Source organism: Cynoglossus semilaevis, chromosome 3, assembly GCF_000523025.1.
Source record: "Cynoglossus semilaevis isolate Cse_v1.0 chromosome 3, Cse_v1.0, whole genome shotgun sequence".
NCBI lineage: Eukaryota > Metazoa > Chordata > Actinopteri > Pleuronectiformes > Cynoglossidae > Cynoglossus > Cynoglossus semilaevis.
In genome coordinates, this window is record NC_024309.1 from 78,696 (window position 1) to 96,650 (window position 17,955).

General features: G+C 37.1%; 1 protein-coding gene across 1 annotated transcript in view; it reads left to right on the forward strand.

Moving 5' to 3' along the window:
- Positions 1-1,730: 1,730 nt before the first annotated feature.
- The window catches only part of cubn (cubilin (intrinsic factor-cobalamin receptor)), a 90,338-nt gene continuing 74,113 nt past the window's right edge, over positions 1,731-17,955 (forward strand). Inside the window, 13 exon segments of the mRNA XM_025054505.1 lie at positions 1,731-1,975; positions 2,282-2,411; positions 4,931-5,026; positions 5,217-5,255; positions 5,348-5,449; positions 6,531-6,634; positions 8,543-8,669; positions 10,471-10,639; positions 11,099-11,230; positions 11,761-11,856; positions 14,755-14,879; positions 16,322-16,514; positions 17,134-17,252. Of these exon segments, the coding sequence (XP_024910273.1) occupies positions 1,860-1,975; positions 2,282-2,411; positions 4,931-5,026; positions 5,217-5,255; positions 5,348-5,449; positions 6,531-6,634; positions 8,543-8,669; positions 10,471-10,639; positions 11,099-11,230; positions 11,761-11,856; positions 14,755-14,879; positions 16,322-16,514; positions 17,134-17,252 (1,548 nt within the window). The 5' untranslated portion in view covers positions 1,731-1,859.

Below are 17,955 nucleotides of genomic sequence, written 5' to 3' on the forward strand. Positions count from 1 at the left end.
TCTCATCATTCCACCACCAGGTCTCTTTGTCCTCCTTTCTCTGCCCAAAGGACATACCTAGCACCTTCCTACCTGTCTCCCTAATCACTGTAGCTGTAGTCTCCCAATCATCTGGGAATTTCTCAACACGGCCCAGAACTGCCCTTACTTCCTTCCTGAAGTCTTCACAACATTTATCTTTCCTTAATTTCCACCACTTGATCTTTTGCTCTGTCTTCACTCTCTTCCTTTTTTTTCACCTCCATCGTCATCTTGCACACTATTATCCGATGTTGTTTGGCTACACTCTCACCTGACACCACCTTACCGTCTCCCTCAAATTACCTCAAATTACCTCTTCTACATAGAGTATAATCTATCTGTGTGAACCTGACTCCGCACTTGTAAGTCACCGTGTGTTCCTCTTTCTTTTGGAAATAGGCGCTTTCCACTCTTCATCCTCTTCAGTGCTTTTCTAACTTCATCCTTTCTCACCTGATCTGCCTTCTCTAATAGTCCCTGGTTCCTCGTTTTTAATTTTGAAGTTCCTCGAAATTGAATAAGCTGCCTTAATCATTGTGTGCTGTGTAAGATAGAGTCTTTTACGATGTAAAGGTCAGCTGAAACATAGTGCTGCACTCAAATTCTTATGTGCTCTTTACAACCATGAAAATGTGTTGCTTAGTATAATCATTAACTCTCTATCACATGATTGACTGTTACATATGTTACTTGGGGAAACAATACAATCAGCAGTTCTAACCTTGTTTTACCTGTCTATAAAAATTAAATAGTTTCAATATAAAGATTACAAAAATAGTTGAATATCAATAAAGTACATAAAAAACGTTCATATATTTTCTTGAACAGGGTTGTGACAGTAAAACATAAACATGCAATTTTGAGCTTAAATGACTCAGGTTGAATTCTCTGACAATAAAAAACATACTGCATTCCACTAGGGAGCAAATGGGCTAGCACTAGAGAGTAGATGCATGCAGAGCAATTATTGATTTATAGTTAGCCAGAAGCAGATTAGCACTCAGCAATATTTTCTTGGCGTTCTGCACAATAGAAAATCTGAGTTAAATGTACTGCAATAATGTGTATGTGAATAATGATGGATTCAAAGTTGTTTATGAGATACAATACTAAATAAATCACGTGACTTCAATAACTCATGTGACTCTCTAAATCATGTGACTCTCTAAATCATATAATGCAATGGTTCCTAAACTTTTTTCTACTTCAATAAAGAACACTATTAACAGCTCGTCAGAACAGCTGTTTAAAAAATAAAATAAAATATTACAATTAAAATGAAAATACTTTAGATTCAGATTTGAAGATAAATATAAACATATACCAGGATGGGGCTATATACAGTGAGTAAATTAAAATGGTAAAAAAGGAGCAAGGTCCATTGTAATATACGCTGTGCAATAACTTGAGTAATGCTGCAAGTACTGTTAAATCGTGATTATACCTGTTCAATATGCACGTTTTAAAATTTAGAATGATATCATTTTGACCAATTAAAACATTTTCAATGTTACAAAACAGTATTTTAACCAAACTGATGTTGTGTTATTAGCTCACTACTGCTAAATTTTAATTTGTGGTATGATTAAGATTGATTTTTAATCGAATTATGGCTGGTGGGTACCTTCAGTTTTTATCTTATGTAATCATTTATTAAAGAAATTTTAATTTTGGACATACACACACAGGTTATTCATCAACTACAGTCATGGGATAGACCTTCTACCTATGAAATATAGAGCTTACCTGGTAAGTCAGGATTTACTTTATGGCTGAAATGTTAGGTCAAAGTCTCTGAAGACCTCAGTTAAGCCCATTTCACTGACCAGGCAACACATATGGCTTGGGCACTGCAGCTCTCATGGCTCTTTTACACATGTTTTGTACTAGTGGGAATTCATTGCGATGGGAGAAACGCTGGGCAGCCAAAGAACAGGAGTCTGAGCGTTGAGCAGTGAGTACTCATGTATTTAGGTTTAATATCATTGTAACTCGTTACAATGTCAGTATCTTCAGATAATTGTATTATTGTAATAATTGTATTAATTGTAGTAACACTAAGTTTTGTTATCAAAATTTAAAGTAAAGCATGTTAACAACTTCAGTTATTTCGTATTTTATTCAGCCCCTTTTAAAAAAAAATATAAGTTGTAATTATTAATTTAGACGTTTAACTTTAAAATGTTTATCTAAAATGTGATAATTTACCAACAGTACTCTTTTTACATACACTTATTATCCTCTAATTTCAATTGTTTAGACCTTCCATGCTGTCGGATGATGGCCATCTTATCTTCAAGACTGGAAACAATAAAGAGATACGTTTTCAGACATCAGCATCAGGCAGTGTCAAAGTGGGTGAAGAAGACCTTACCAAGCTTTTAAGCCAGGTGAGTTATTTTTATTTACATGTAAATAAAGGTCTTGGACCAGTTCGATTCTATTCTATACTATCCAGTTAATTTAGTGGCTCCTCTTTCCTCAAGTTCTGACTTGTTATGTTGTCCATAGAGAAAGTTACACATACACACACACACNTATATATATATATATATATAGTGTTCAAAATCAACTTATTAACTAATTAACTAACATCATTTTTGTTAAAATACTGTTTTGTAACATTGAAAATGTTTTATTGGGTCCTTCTTGTCCAAAAGGCTGCAGCTGTAAAGCAACTCATTTAAACAAACAGCCTTAAAATATGAACCACTATTGTGTAAAACAACCGTTCTAAAATCATATCTGCTTTCAAACAGCAAAAAGAAAACAAACAAAAAAAACTGCTCCTCATGTGACTGAAACAATGATTAACGTGAAAGAAAACAAACTCAGGTTTTTGGACAGATAACAGGTATGTGGGCCATGTATCCATTGGTAGTTAATTGAAAACAGTTAATGTGTAATCTTGTGCATTCACATGGATCAGGGATTCCCAAATTGTAGTGTACGCGAGCAGCCACTAGAGGGTGCGAGAGATAAAACATATGGTTGCGCTTCAACGATGGCGTCTTTTTTATTTCAGTGGGATTATTCCACATAATAAGTAACATTTCTCATTTGTAAAAATATAAAATTAAAAGCTGACATTTTAATTCATAAATAAATACAGGATATCTATGTGTGAATTGTGTTCTAGCCATTTGAGCATGGTTACACATTTTCATGCATTTAGCAGACTTTTTATGCAAAGCAATTTACAAGAGGATGAGTGATTCCTCTGGAAATCAAACCCAGGACTCACTGCTTCCGAAGCAGGTGTGCCCATGTAGACTCATTTCCCTCACAAAACTCATATATGATACAGAGGAAGAAGAAGAACAAAACAAACTTTAACCATATTAAAAAGGCTGGATTAATAAGTTTGTGTCAACTAAATTCACCAACCAATGATTTTATCACTGCTCCCTGCTCTGGTGGTTCTGTTCTGTTACGTCTCATTAAACCAATGTTGTTGAGAAAGATCTGGGAGCAGACAGAGGAATGGGAGCAGGTAAGTACAAGGGTTTATTTACAAATTTAGGAATGTGCAAATGTCGGTTGAAGCAATCAGCCAGGAACTATGGCAACAGAGGCATTGGAGCTGAAGAGGGGTGCAGGCAGGATTCCTGCAGCTGACGAGCAATGGTAGGGGCAGAGGCTGACAATGGCAGATCTGTTGTGAGTTTAGTTAGTTGCTGGGGAGGAGGCTAATTTTACAAGGGCTGATGAGGTAGTAGGGATGATACCCTGTCTTTGCTGAATACCTCCTGGAGGTCATCATATTGTGAGACTGAAGCAGGAGACCCAATCCATATGGAGATTGTAAAGTGTAAGGGGACAGAATAAGAAAAAATTAAATCTCCTTCCGATGGTTACCGGAGAGGAGGAACCTATGGTGGTGTCATCCATAATAGTGGACAGCTGGGAACCATCTAAGGCAGTGGTTCTCAAACTGTGGTACGCGAGTGCTCTCTAGTGGTATGCACTATTTTCACATTTACATTTTCAATTGAATAAATCTGAAACATATCATGCATAATTAATACAACATTTAAACATAAACACCTTTATAAACATTTATAAACATCTCTCCTGTGTGGTGGAAGCTAATAGGGAAGGCCTATGCTGCTATATTCTAATTTTGGTCATCATGGTGGTACTCAGAGAGCGGTTGATCTTTATGGTGGTAATCAGAGAGCTCAATGTTTTCTCAAGTGGTACAGAATATAAAAAGTTTGAGAACCACTGCTCTAAGGCAAAAACTTTACAAGCTAACGCTTGGTAGAAATTCCAGCCTGAAGGCCCACTCCCACCCTAGGTATGAGCAGACCTTTTTATCAGCCATGGGCAAACTTTAATAAAATGTTCTTACCGCAGTACAGGCAAAGTCCCACACCAATCTCTGTCGTCTTTTGAGGGTTGAACGGTGGGAGTGGAGCTTCTATAAACAATTATGTAGACGAATGGCGAGCGAGACCAGAGAGGACATCCTGCACCACCAATTCTAAGCTATATAGAACCCCCCCTGAGACCTCACAATCTCATTTTTATTAGTAACTATTAGTAGAATAAATAAACTGATGTTCTTTTACTGCACTCTATCTATTTGTAGGTCTTCATTGTTGTTGTTTGGACAGTGGTGGCTTAGTGGTTAAGGAAGTGGACTTGGGTCCAGAAGGCTTCAGGTTGGACTTTACCAAGTTACCACTGAGGTGCTCTGAGCATTCTTATAAGCTGCAACCTGCTCAGTTTGGTGATGGGTTAAAAGCAGAGGTCACATTTTGTTGTGTGTAGTGGTGTGCTGTGTCACAATGAAAGATCATTATCGCTCTTTCTCTTATTATAATTATTAGTTTTATTATTATTGTCAACAATTGAAGTTTGTTACATTTTGTATAATAAATGTAAATACAATCATCCATTTCAGATAAAGATTAACAAAGAGGACATTGATGACATTAGAATTCATGGTGGTGCAATTCCCCCAGAAGTGGACAACAGACTGAACGATCTTCAAACTAAGGTTGGAATGTTAACTAGTTTACACGCATGTTGTAGGAAAATCAAACATTTTTTTCTTCAGTAGTACTTTTTCTTTTCATTCAACTGCATTGCTTTGATATTTTAATATCAACCTCTGAACTGTATGAGTAATAGCTCATAGACTGTGCACACCATCTCTAAAACCTATTTTACTGTTCTCTTTTTCCTAGGTGTCAGGCCTTTTGACCAGGGTGACTGCACTTGAAGTGGTAACTAATTAGACAAATATTCAAAGGTAAAGACTCAGTGTTAATATCAAAGCACTTTTCATGCTTTCCTCCTGTTTTCTGTTTACCCGCAGACGGTCCAGCAAGTGTCCTGCACCAGTGATCCCTGTCAAAATGGAGGAACATGTATAAATACACTCAACTCGTTCCACTGCCTGTGTCCAAACAATTGGGCTGTGAGTTACACTGGATTACTACATGCATTTGTGGATTCACCAAACATCAAAAAGCAACTTATAGAAAATTACACATCTGTGAATAAAACCAACAGTTACATGGGTATTGATGTAAAACCAGGCAAGTAAATGAAAGACATGTTACAATCCCACAGTCAGAAAGACAAATGTAATAGTTTTCTATGTATAAAGAGAAGACTATTAGGGGTAATGTATTTTTTTTTTCCTCTTTTTAATATATTTTGAGAATCAGGCTGCGATGATATTTACGTGACCAGTTTTGCTTTCACTCAGTTTCCACATCAGGGGTCTCCAACTCAAATGAGCTTAGGGCTAGTGTTGTCACTATCAGTTCAGGGAAGAGATAGATCAGTGTTCAACATTCAATACAAAAAAAAAAAAAAATTAAAAAAAGAGAGATTTTTGTTCTGTTTTTCCGATTTGTAAATGACTAACTAAAGCCTTTTAATAAAAAAAGAAAAACAATAGGAAATGCAGTAAATCATAAAATAAAATAGCTTCATGGGTAAAAAATAAATTGACATTTAGTCTGCACATAATTCCACATTTGGGGGGAAGCTAAAAAGCCCATCTTTAGGAAAGAGCATTGAAATAATGTATTGATAAAATGCATAAACTCGGGGCAAGCACTAAAAAGAGAGGTTGCATAAATAGAAAAAAGCTTTGAGTCAGCCTCAAATTTACTGATGATGTGTTGTTAGTTTCCCAATATTTTGTTACCAGGTGTGTCCTGTAAACCAGAAGTCTCATATCCATGAGCTGGGGGCCACAATTGCCATCATTCTCTCACTAGAGGGCCACATAGGCGATTAGTATTACAAAATAACCAAAAAAACGCATTGCCCTTTCTGTTTCAGTTGTATCTATTATAGATACTATTATGATGCAAATGATGGTAACATCAAATTTTAAGTAAATATTTTAGTATCAAATTATGAGTATTAGTAAATTTACTGTTTATTCATAGCAATTTGCTCATGACAAAAATACAATTTCTCATGTGTACAGCAAATATTTATCTAGTGTTCTTCTTTCTGTATGTTTAAACGTCTGCTCTCAGGGGCCTATATGTGCTACAGATGTCAATGAATGCCAGGTTTTGTCAGGAACTTCGCAAGGATGCCAGAATGGAGCCACATGTGTTAACAGTCCTGGATCATTTACGTATGTTTCTCTTAACATTTAACATTTTCAGTTCAATTTGATCATGTTTTACCTCCTCTGGTCATGGATGTGTAGGATGTAGGAGCGATTTAAAAGCTTGAATAAATATTTCATCAGCAAGGGTGTATGGAATAAAAACTCAAAGTGATAATTATAATTAAAAATTAGCAAATTAAAATGATTTAAATTCAATTTCTTTATGAGTCACAATCAATACACTATTTAAAGCCTACTTTTACGCTTGTTTTTCAAGAACTGCTAAATGTTTTAGGTGAATTTGAACTGACCTGAAATCATTTTAAATTTTCCAAGAATGTTAGATAAGTGGTCACAGACTTTTAGTCAGGGAAAATATCTAATAGACACTAGAAACAAGGTCTCTAAATCATTAAGGTCTGATGGTGCCTTAGTGATATGTAGGTACCCCGACTCTGCAAAATAAGGTTTGCAGAGATTTTCATTGTCCAGAAGTGATTCTTTTACTGTGATGTTAAAAACTATATATCAGTCATTAAATTTACCACTCCCAGCTTCCTTGGGGCTGAGAATCTGCTAGCGGGTCAAAATGCTACTGCTACTGTCTGTTTTCAAGTGCTTCTAGATCTTGTTAGTCTTCGTTTCTTTGATTATGTCATCACATCCAGTCAGTTGACCTCAAGTTGCTTCCATTACAGTCTTCCATCATAGTCATGCACCTGTCGTCTCATGAAAAGACATGTTTTTATTGCACTGAGACATGCAGCAGTGCCAAACGAGATACCCTTTAGATACAGTATCTCTATACATTCCTTCAGAGGAGCCAGGGAATAGTGTTAGATGAAGTAGATTAACTTTGACCTCTGGGTCTTAGATATCTGGCCTTTAAGGATTTTTGGCCACTCGTCTTATTAGCTGTGCAAGAAACTTGTTTATATAGGTCTGCTTTCTTGATGATCCAACAGTGAATTATTAACACATGATTAGTAGGATCCACAGCAAACCACAGTGTCTGGCAGGTGTTCATCCAATTCATAGTGCAGAAATCCTGCAGGCTTATTCTAGTATGGTCAGTTCAATTGAGGATGATCCTAAAACCTGTGTTGTGTGTATATATATATATATATATATATATATATATATATATTTGTAATTTAGCACTTTACATGAATTGTTTGCAGTATATGCATTTTCTTTCTTGCATTTTATTATTTGCTTGGCAAATTCTGTTTTTCACCAGCTTGCAGTTGAGCCTACATGGATATGTTGTGCTGGCTTTTTTTCCCCCTCAAAGTATGTAGTAGTAGTTGACTAGGATGGTCCTTTTAACCCCATTTAAGGTATTTTTCATCTTATTAAATATGTAAAAACATCTAGGTTGAAATGAAAAATTTCAATATTGAATTTTGTATTCTACAAGTTATATGTAGATTAAACGGTATTTAAAGCAGCTAAATCTGATTTTTTTTGTGCTTCCCTCTGGTCATCGTGTTTTTGTAAAATTTAACAAGACAGAGACAAGGACAGAGAGGTCAGTGTTTCATCACTTATCTAAAGCAGTCACCCTGTTTAAGATTTCAAACATACTGAAAAAACTAATGAAAATCACCATAACCTCACAACCTAATGCCAGGGCCTTAAATACACAATAATGTGTTATTGGGTTTTTTTTTTTATTGTTTTTTTTTTTTTTTATTGTTTATCGTTTTTGTATCTTACTAACTTCAAGAAGTGAAGCAATAGCAACTAGTTGTTTTACTGACACCATTGAAAAGTCATTAAAACCAAACTAATACCATCTATTTACATATCCAATATTTTTCCTCATTCTATCATCTTTTTTTTTTACCCAAACTTCATTATTCTTTCTCATAAATCATACTGTTGTATTACAATTTGTTGGTATTTGTGTTTGTGTCTGCATGTGAACAGATGCAGTTGTTCTCCAGAATGGTCTGGTGCCCTGTGCACTGTCCGTTACGATGACTGCAGGACTACAGGACAGGACTTGTGTGTTCATGGCTTGTGTATTGATGCAGACAGGGTTGTCACAGGACAGGTACAGCCATTCAACCATTTTATTTTATGCTTGCAAATGAGGACAGGTAGAGCCGTTTTTTTTTTTTATTTTATGCTTGCAAATTTAACTGGGGTTGGTTGTTTACAATGTAAGACTACTTCCAATTCCATTCACCACTTTACCTAACATGCACGGACCTACCCAGGTAGTGGGGGCAAGGTATTCGCATTACCTATAACCAGCCGCTCATTTAAACCTATCCTTCATGTCCAAAAGTCTAGCAAAAGCCATTGCCTCACAACTCAAACACAGCATTATCTCTATTAGGGCCTGCACGATTTGATCAAAATGTGTGATGACGATATGACTTGCGATACATAAGAAAATAGTTTGCATGCAGTTCCTGTTTCTTTGACATTTTTTCAGCTTCAATAGATTCCCTGTTTTTAGGTACTCTCAAACACTGAATAGCTGATGACATTTAACTAAGAAAATGGGATATTGCCATGCTTTTATTGAACAAAAGCCACATTATATCTAAGTCTATATAGGTTTGATTTACCTGTTCTAAAACAAAAATACAAAAACTTGAAATAAAATAATATCAGGGTGAAAATAATTAAACATAAACTTAAAATTACTACAAAATTGTCCACTCCAATGGGACTATGAAATATGAAATACCTAGAATAGGAAGGTTAATAGAAAAGGGATCAAATGTAATATAAAACATGAAAAATATCTGTCTTTAAGCTTAAGCAACTCCCTTTACTATTATGTTAGGACAATTTTTGGACACCACGAGACCACAATAGCAACATCAGAAAAAAAGAAGGCAAGTCATATCGTTGGTTTGATTTGTCCACTAAACCCACAAATCCATGTCTGGCCACGGTATTAATTAAAATCATAACTGCAGCATTTCCTATTGAAAGATGGTCTCACTGGTGGAACTGATGATTTTAGTTCTATTAACAATCCTTAACCCAACACACTGTGTTACATTTCCAAACATCACCATAGCGTAACAATAACTTACGTAAGTCACTGGGTCGCTGGGGCAGCAGTCACCACCAAATCACATTGCACTGTACCAACCCCCTGTTGCTCCCTGCGGGTGGTGAGTCCACTGGAAGGTACCAACTACCTATTACATACTTATTTACAACAGTGAAACTCTGTAACTAGGACAGGAACCTTTCAAAAGAAAAGTCCCTCTTATCAAAACAAAAAAGAAAAAAAATGATGATCTCAAATTCGTGATGAAAAGACAAACCAAACAAAATAATTATTCAGTAACACAAACATAAAAACATTCATTAGGAGTATTTATAATATCCTCGCCCAATAGTGAGTTATCGTCTCCGTGATTTCAGTGTATCGTTCAGAGGCCTTTTCCTATAGAGTCGCACTCACAAAACTTGTGGCAATGAACTGTTGCTGGTGTGTTGATTCCGTTACTTTATCACTAATTGGCGTTTGCGCTCTGCGTTGACTGGCCTGGAATTGCTAGCGCAGCTCTTTATGGTGTTACATCAGGTGGTGATGGAGGAGATGATGTTATCTCTACATGTTGCTACAACTGCTTTCAAATTCACTATTTAATAACAAAATAATATTGTTGCATTATTCTTTATAAATGCCAATAGAGCATATCCATCTTGTCATTAAAAGACACACACAACTAGAACATTTTTGCATTTTTACTCAATCACTTTAAGCTTAATAAAATCAAGTTCAAAAGCCAAGAAAGTGTCAATAATAGTTGTGTGCAAAACTAATTCAAAACATAACATTAATTACCGGGTTTTACCTTCTGTCTTTCTCCACTACCAAACAGCCTAGCTTCAAGTGCATCTGTCAGACTGGCTGGGGGACCTCAGCTGGTAACCCAGCTTGTACAGCCGATGTTGACGAATGCAACCTTCCTAACAAACCTTGTTCCACCAACCCAGTTGTTCCATGTCACAACACTGAAGGCTCATTCTACTGCGGAGCCTGCCCTGCTGGTACGATATAACATTGCCTCTCATACTGGATAACCTTGTACACATGTATTAGTGTTGTTGAAAAACTGTAATTTTTAGCAGACGCACAAAGTCTCAGTGACAGTGAATAAATGAAATCAAATTATCATAAAAAGTTTTCTGTCCCCTTGGGGGCATAACATTGAGTCATAAAAAGTTTTCTGTCCCCTTGGGGCATAACATTGAGAGCCAATGGAATTTTGTGAATTTCAAATATTTCCCATTGAGAAGTCTTCTAAGGATATAGATATATATTTTTGTTTGCAAAAGAAAAAATACACAGTGACAAACTTGGATTAAGCATTTGTGCTAATTTCACTATTTTATCCATGTGATATTTTTCCCCCTCTAATGATATCTTCAAAATTCATATGAATGTAATTTAAGTTTAATTTAGGTATGGATCTGTTAAGACATCAATGTATGTCTTCTAAATGACAGGGTGGCAAGGTAATGGTTACAGCTGTCAGGATGTGAATGAATGTACGAACAACAATGGTGGATGCTCCATTACTCCACTGGTACAATGCCTGAACACCATGGGTTCATTCCACTGTGGCTCCTGTCCTTTGGGTAAGGTGCACAACATACATTTGAAAATCATTTCTCTTTTTTCTTAATACACCAGAGAAATTGAAATTGAGAAGATGCTTCCTTATCTGTACAGATAAGGAAAATATAAACACTTTACTTTTTACTTGTATAAATAACATATGGTATATTATATTATTATAATATTTATCTAAATTAAACATTTAATAACATTTGAATCACCCTTTACGTGTTTATACAAGGCCTATTTCTTGAGTTAGTTCTACTCGTCCTTCTTGGAAATTCGTGATTCATAGTTGTTTTCACTCAGACAACAAGCAATATGTTGACTATACAGATTGTGTCTTAAATGTTATGCTGGTGTTTTATGTGGTACCACTAAATGTTATGCTGGTGTTTTATGTGGTGCCACAAGTCAGTTAACGGATCAGTCATAACTGAACTTCTTTTTGATAATTCATTGACTTGTCCCTAACGAACAATAACTAAATCTCATTTCTGCCGACTTCTGTTTCTGTCTGCTGTGTAACTTTACAAATATACTTATGCAGGGTATGAAGGAGATGGGAGAACATGCACTCCAACGAACATCTGTGCTACCAACAATGGAGGCTGCCACTTTCTAGCTACGTGCACCTCTGCAACAGGTAGTGTTGGTTTCATTTTATATATACAGATTAACTAATATTATTAGTTGTTGCAACATGTCCTCACTTCAATGACATAAAATTCTGGGCTTACATTTATAGGTGCAATGGGCCGAGTGCTGCTTAGGAGCACTCGGTGTTATTAACCAGTCTCAAATTAATAACACGATCAGTCTCATTAAAGTGATCTTTAATTGTTATTTTAACCTACTAATATAGCAATAATGTATTACTTGAAGTATTACAAATATACTAAAATCAATAGTATCCAATAACAATTAAATATCTGAAGGATTTTTAGAATTCTTGGCAAATTGGGTGGCTTCAATGAATAAAGTAACGACACAGACCAACAGTTTAAGAAAAACCAATTTATTTATACAACACTGTCAAGTTAATGACGGTGATTGAACTCATAAACAATGCTCATCATAACAAAACAAGGCATACGTGTGTGTGTAGGTGTGTGTGTGTACTTGTGTGCGTGTGTACACGAGTGGTCGTGTACGAGAGAGAAAGAGAGAGAGAGATGTTGCCGCTAACAAGCAAGCGACTGAGCACTTGAGGCGTGATCACATACGCGACTGCGCAGTGGAAGAACTGCGAGGTAGAAGGAACGGCAACAGGAAACACGTGAGGCGTGTATGCGCTCACGGAGGTGTGAATGGGTGTTGTGTACACGCACCAAGATGCGCTCAGGTACATTGAAACAGTGCTTGTGATGTTATCAAAGTATATGGGGGAAGGGAGGCGTACCGCGTGGTCTACTCAAGACAAAGGACTTTGTCGGAGTTTTCCTGATCCCAATACTGATAACGTTATAAGTTAACACTTAAATACTGACGGTGTACAAGAGTATAACACCGAGTCAGGAGGTTAGAAAAGAAGTGCATGCAACAGGCTAGCTATAAAAGCAGCACAGATTTCAGCCGACACAATTCAATGTGCGCACTTAATGCCAGCCTTACTGTAGTGAACGTCTGCTCGTATTGAGAGGGTAGTGGAAAGTCCGCACTTCTTGGGTCCTTGCCAGAGCTGGGGACGTCCTCTGGTTCCACTGTGTGCAGAGAGTCCTCTTGGTTCCGAAAGTCCACTTCGGGAGGAAAAGTCTCTGACTGTCGATGTGCTGGTTCACACGATTACTGTTAGACGGAATCCTGTCGCTTCTAAACTTTACAATAACTGCTTTGGTCGCAGCGCTACGTTACTTGTGTAACTTAATTACCGGTTAACTCAGCTAAGAAAAAGACGATACCAGAGCATTTATCACCGTGGGCAATGGTGTCTACAAAAGCACGTTGGTTCTTATTCTTCTGAGGCGAGCAGGTTTCTCTTTTCATCAGGGGTTCTACGGAGCGAAAGTCCTGAACAGAGAGAGTGAAATTGGGGCTGGCCCCCCAATTTAAAGGTTGTGGAGGTTACTGATCGTGACGTATGTGGATTTACCGGAAGCAGTGGGATTATGGGAGTCCTTAAAAGGACTGTGGTAGTACCTACACATTCCAGGTTCTGTATACATGTACTTCATAACCTACTTTTGAACCTTGTTACTAGATTTAGATACAGCAGAGACTCTTTTTTGCACCAATGCCCTGAGGTTAATACGACCTTATATTAATTAAACAAGCACTATCTTCTTTTCCTTTTGGCTTTCTCCCTTTTTTTTTTTAGGGGTTGCCACAGCTAATAAATGTTTTCCATTTTACCCTGTTCTCTGTATCTTCTACTCTGACTCCAACTATCTACATGCCCTCCCTCACTGCATTCATATATCTCCTCTTTGGCGTTCCTCTTTGTCTCCTACCTGGTAGCTCCATCTCTAGCATTTTTCTATCAATGTATCCACTGTCCCTCCTCCGCACATGTCCAAACCATTTCAATCTGGCTTCTCTAACTTTTTCTCCAAACCTTTCCTTTCTGTGTTGTCTCTCGAATGAGCTCATTTCTGTTCTCTCACTGTCCCATCTCTTCTTTGCTAATCTCTTTCTCTGCACACTCTCCTGGATCTCATCATTCCACCACCAGGTCTCTTCATCTTCCTTTCTCTGCCCAGAGGACATACTTAGCACCTTCCTACCTGTCTCTCTAATCATTGTAACTGTAGTCTCCCAATCATCTGGGAATTTCTTGACACGGCCCGGAACTGCCCTTACTTCCTTCCTAAGTCTTCACAATGTTTCTCTTTCCTTAATTTTCACCACTTGATTTTCACTCTTCTGTTCTGTCTGTCATATAACTTTTAAAGTCTGCTCCAAACACCACTCTCTCTCCCCTGGTGATGCTCTCTATCAGCCAATCCAGCTCATTCCAGAACTTCTCCTTTTCTTCCATCTTACAGCCTATCTGTGGAGCATAACCGCTGACAACATTCATCATTAATCCCTCTATTTCTACCTTCACACACATCAACCTGTCGGACTCTCACCACATTTCTTGCATATTCCTCCTTTAGGATCACCCCTACTCCATTTCTCTTCCCATCCGAAACATGATAAAATAGTTTGTAGCCTCGTCCAATATTTTTTTGCCTTGCTGCCCTTCCACCTGGTCTCCTGCATGCACAAAATGTCTATTCTTCTTCTCTCCATCACATCAGCCAGTTCTCTATTTCCCCCTGTAATTGTACCTACATCTAGAGTTCCAAACTTCACTTTCTGTTCCTTCCTCTTTTCTCCTTTTGTCTGACTCAAACGTCCTTGTACTGTAATGTACAAAAACAGATTAGTTGGGAATTAGCACTCTCATTAATCCAAAAAGTTCTGTCCTTGGTTTTGGTGTTTATGGATCCTGAGCTGGTGTGGAGTGATTTATTTTCTTTTTGACTAACATGATAGTAGTGGTAAACTTGTATTCTAATCCTTACTCTCCTCCCTCACCTAATTCTCTTACATCAATTAGGTTCAAATTTCCCTTCATGCACCTGCCCAGCAGGATACACAGGAAATGGATATGGGCCGACAGGCTGCTCTCAGATCTCTAACATCTGTCAGTCCAATAACCCTTGTGTTCATGGGCAGTGTATGGTGAGTGTTCATTTAAGAAAGGAGATTGGAAATAATGCCAAATGTTTTATTCATATTTGGTTATCAATGAACCTTTTCATTTTTTTTTTTTTGAGTTTTAGAGTTGAATCCCAAAGGCCACATTTCAAGTACAGTTGTACCTTGAAATACGAGCTACCCGATATACGGGTTTCTCAAGTTACGAGTAAGCAACTTTTGCAAGCTTTTCCTTGAGATACGAGGAAACGTCAAGTTACGAATTATTCTCCAAATGCTAAACCAAGCTCCACTTTTCCACTCTACAACAGTACACGTGTGTTTATCCACTTATATCTCAATTGCTTTTCCCCATTAAAAATAACTACAAACCAATTCATTCGTTCCAGAAATACACTGTTAATTAATTAAATGAACCCCCATCTAACACAATAAACATAGATACAAACACATATATTGATAATATAAAATAAAAATAATTAAGAAAACATTTTATATTATTTTTGTAAAAATTGGTAAAATAACCAAGCGAGAGACAGTGAGCGAGACAGAGAGGGACTGGGAGTAAGGACTCGATTTAGATGATAGAAAGAGAGAAAGAGAGAGAGAAAGGAAAAGAGAGAAAGAAAGCGACGGGTAAAATGACCAAGCAAGGGACATTGAGTGAGTGTTGGGGCCACTAAGCGTAGGAGAAGGATTATATATATTTTTATTTTATTAAACACTAAAAGTTTGTGGCTTCTCCATGCCGTATGACTCAATGGATGCCAGTCCTTGGTTGAGCACTTGTAACTAGATATTTCCTCACATCACGAGAAAAGTCTTGCAATAGTTGCTTACTTACATACTTAAGTAAGCAATAGTTGCTTACTTACCTTACTTTAAAAATCTTTTTTTGGGGAGCTTGTATCTAAGGGTTCTACCACATTGTTGATTTACCTGAGGACAGTGACACACTGTAATACAGTTGGAGAGCACTTAACACTCACTAACCCAGTAGTTCCCAAACTGTTTTTGCTTTGCCCCCCTTTGGTTCATAAGAATATTTGCACACACCCCACTAAAAAAATTAATTAATTAAAAAAAACCCAGAACACACGTATTTTGTTTTCAGACTAATTTATGTCACACATTTTAAATGTAAGTGTTTTTACGGACCTTAACAGTGAGTTTGCAGAGAGGCAATATTTGAAATAAATAAATAATATAATATAATTACACTGAGTGGAAAAAACAAAAAACCCGAAGATTTGTTTTGTTGTTTTCATTGTTTATTCATTCATTCCATCCAAGCGCCACTGTAATGGCACTGCACACCCCCACTTTGGGTAGTGAAAAACAGTTCTAGAGTGTGGCATCACAGGATTGCCGGACTACCATTTTCTATGTCTTGGTCTGTATGCTGTTCTGAATCTTTGAGAAAGTTAAAAAGTAAATGCCAGACCAGTGCTCTGCTGCTTTTTTAGGATATCACATCTTCTCCTGGCTACACCTGCAATTGTAACATTGGCTGGCAAGGACAAAACTGTGACCAGAACATAAATGAGTGTGCAAGCAACCCATGTCAAAACAATGGTACTTGCATCGATGGCACCAACGGATTCACGTGTAATTGTACCGCCCAGTGGACCGGGCCCCGGTGTCAGACCCCACAACAAGGTAAATACAGCAAAAATAAACTTTATGAAAGGACTATGGAGGTGAGTAGGGGGACATGATGAAGAATTAACAGTAACACCAAATGTAACATGTCAAGATGAAATGGCAAAAATATATATTTGCAGAAATCTTGCATTTAGGCACACACAATGCTTGTCCGCAAGTCTGTCAAAAATTCAAGTTAGACTTTATTATGTGGACCTTTTTCATTATATAAAATTGTATTAAAAAAATCAAAATCTGACTTATTTTAAGATATGAGAGAGAAATTATTTAACACATAACAGCCAACATCTTTTGGGCTTCACCAGAAGGTCAGTAAAACTTTTCCCCCATGCTGACAGTGTTAATAAAAGTAAATACAAATACAAACATAACTGCATATGAAACTTTGAAACAACCCAAACCTTGACTTAGAGGTTAAGAGTTGTTGTGACTCTGAACATAGATGTTTTATTTTAAGTTTGAAATATTTCTATTTATTTACATAGATTTTTTTAAATATAAGAATAATACAATAATGTTAAATTGCAGCCATGGCAGTTCTTTTTGAAAGTTCATGTCATTTCTGTGTAATTTTGTTTTATCATGCTGTACCAATATTCTGTGTGTTTTTCAGAATGTGGTGGTTACTTGACTGGGCCTGCAGGTTCCTTTAGTTATCCCAACACTCCAGGTCATGAGGACTATGATCACCAAGTCAGTTGTGCCTGGGTGATTCGGGTAGAGTCAGACAAGGTCTGTTTCCTCTTTTTCTTTTTCGTTTTGGATTCGGGTAGAGTCAGACAAGGTCTGTTCCCTCTTTTTCTTTTTTGTTTTGGATTTTATTCTTCTTTTTTTCACTTTTATTTTTCACTTTTGAAAGGATGGGAGGACCGGGTAAGCACTCAAGTTCTGCTCATATTGGTCTAGTGCAGTGCTTCTCTAATGGTGGGGCGTGAGAGGGGAGTACTGTCAGTGCTGTCTTTATTTATGCTTAAATGATAAACAGACCTCCAGTCACTAGATGGCATCAGAGCAGGTTTTCTTAATCTATTTTGATAATCAGGGGATTGTATGCAGAATGCTAGTGCCAGCAACTCATACAGTGGTTTGTACAGATAAATAAATAATAATAATAATAATAATAATAATACATTTTATTTAAAAGCACCTTTCAAGTCACCCAAGGACACTGTACATAAAACAAAACAAAAAAAGAACAAACAACACATACGCCCGGAGAGCAGCGGCAACATACATGCCAGCGTCCACTCTCGGTGGCCAAGATGAAAAACAACTGAAAAACGATAGGGAAGGAGGAGGAGGGAAAAAAGACAACTCCAAACTAGGCCCCGTGGGGGGGGAGCGCAGTGTGGGATTTAGAAAAAACCTCTCAGCACAAAGCACAATCAAAGACATTATAACAGGACGAGAACATCTGCACATGTGGGAGTGGGGC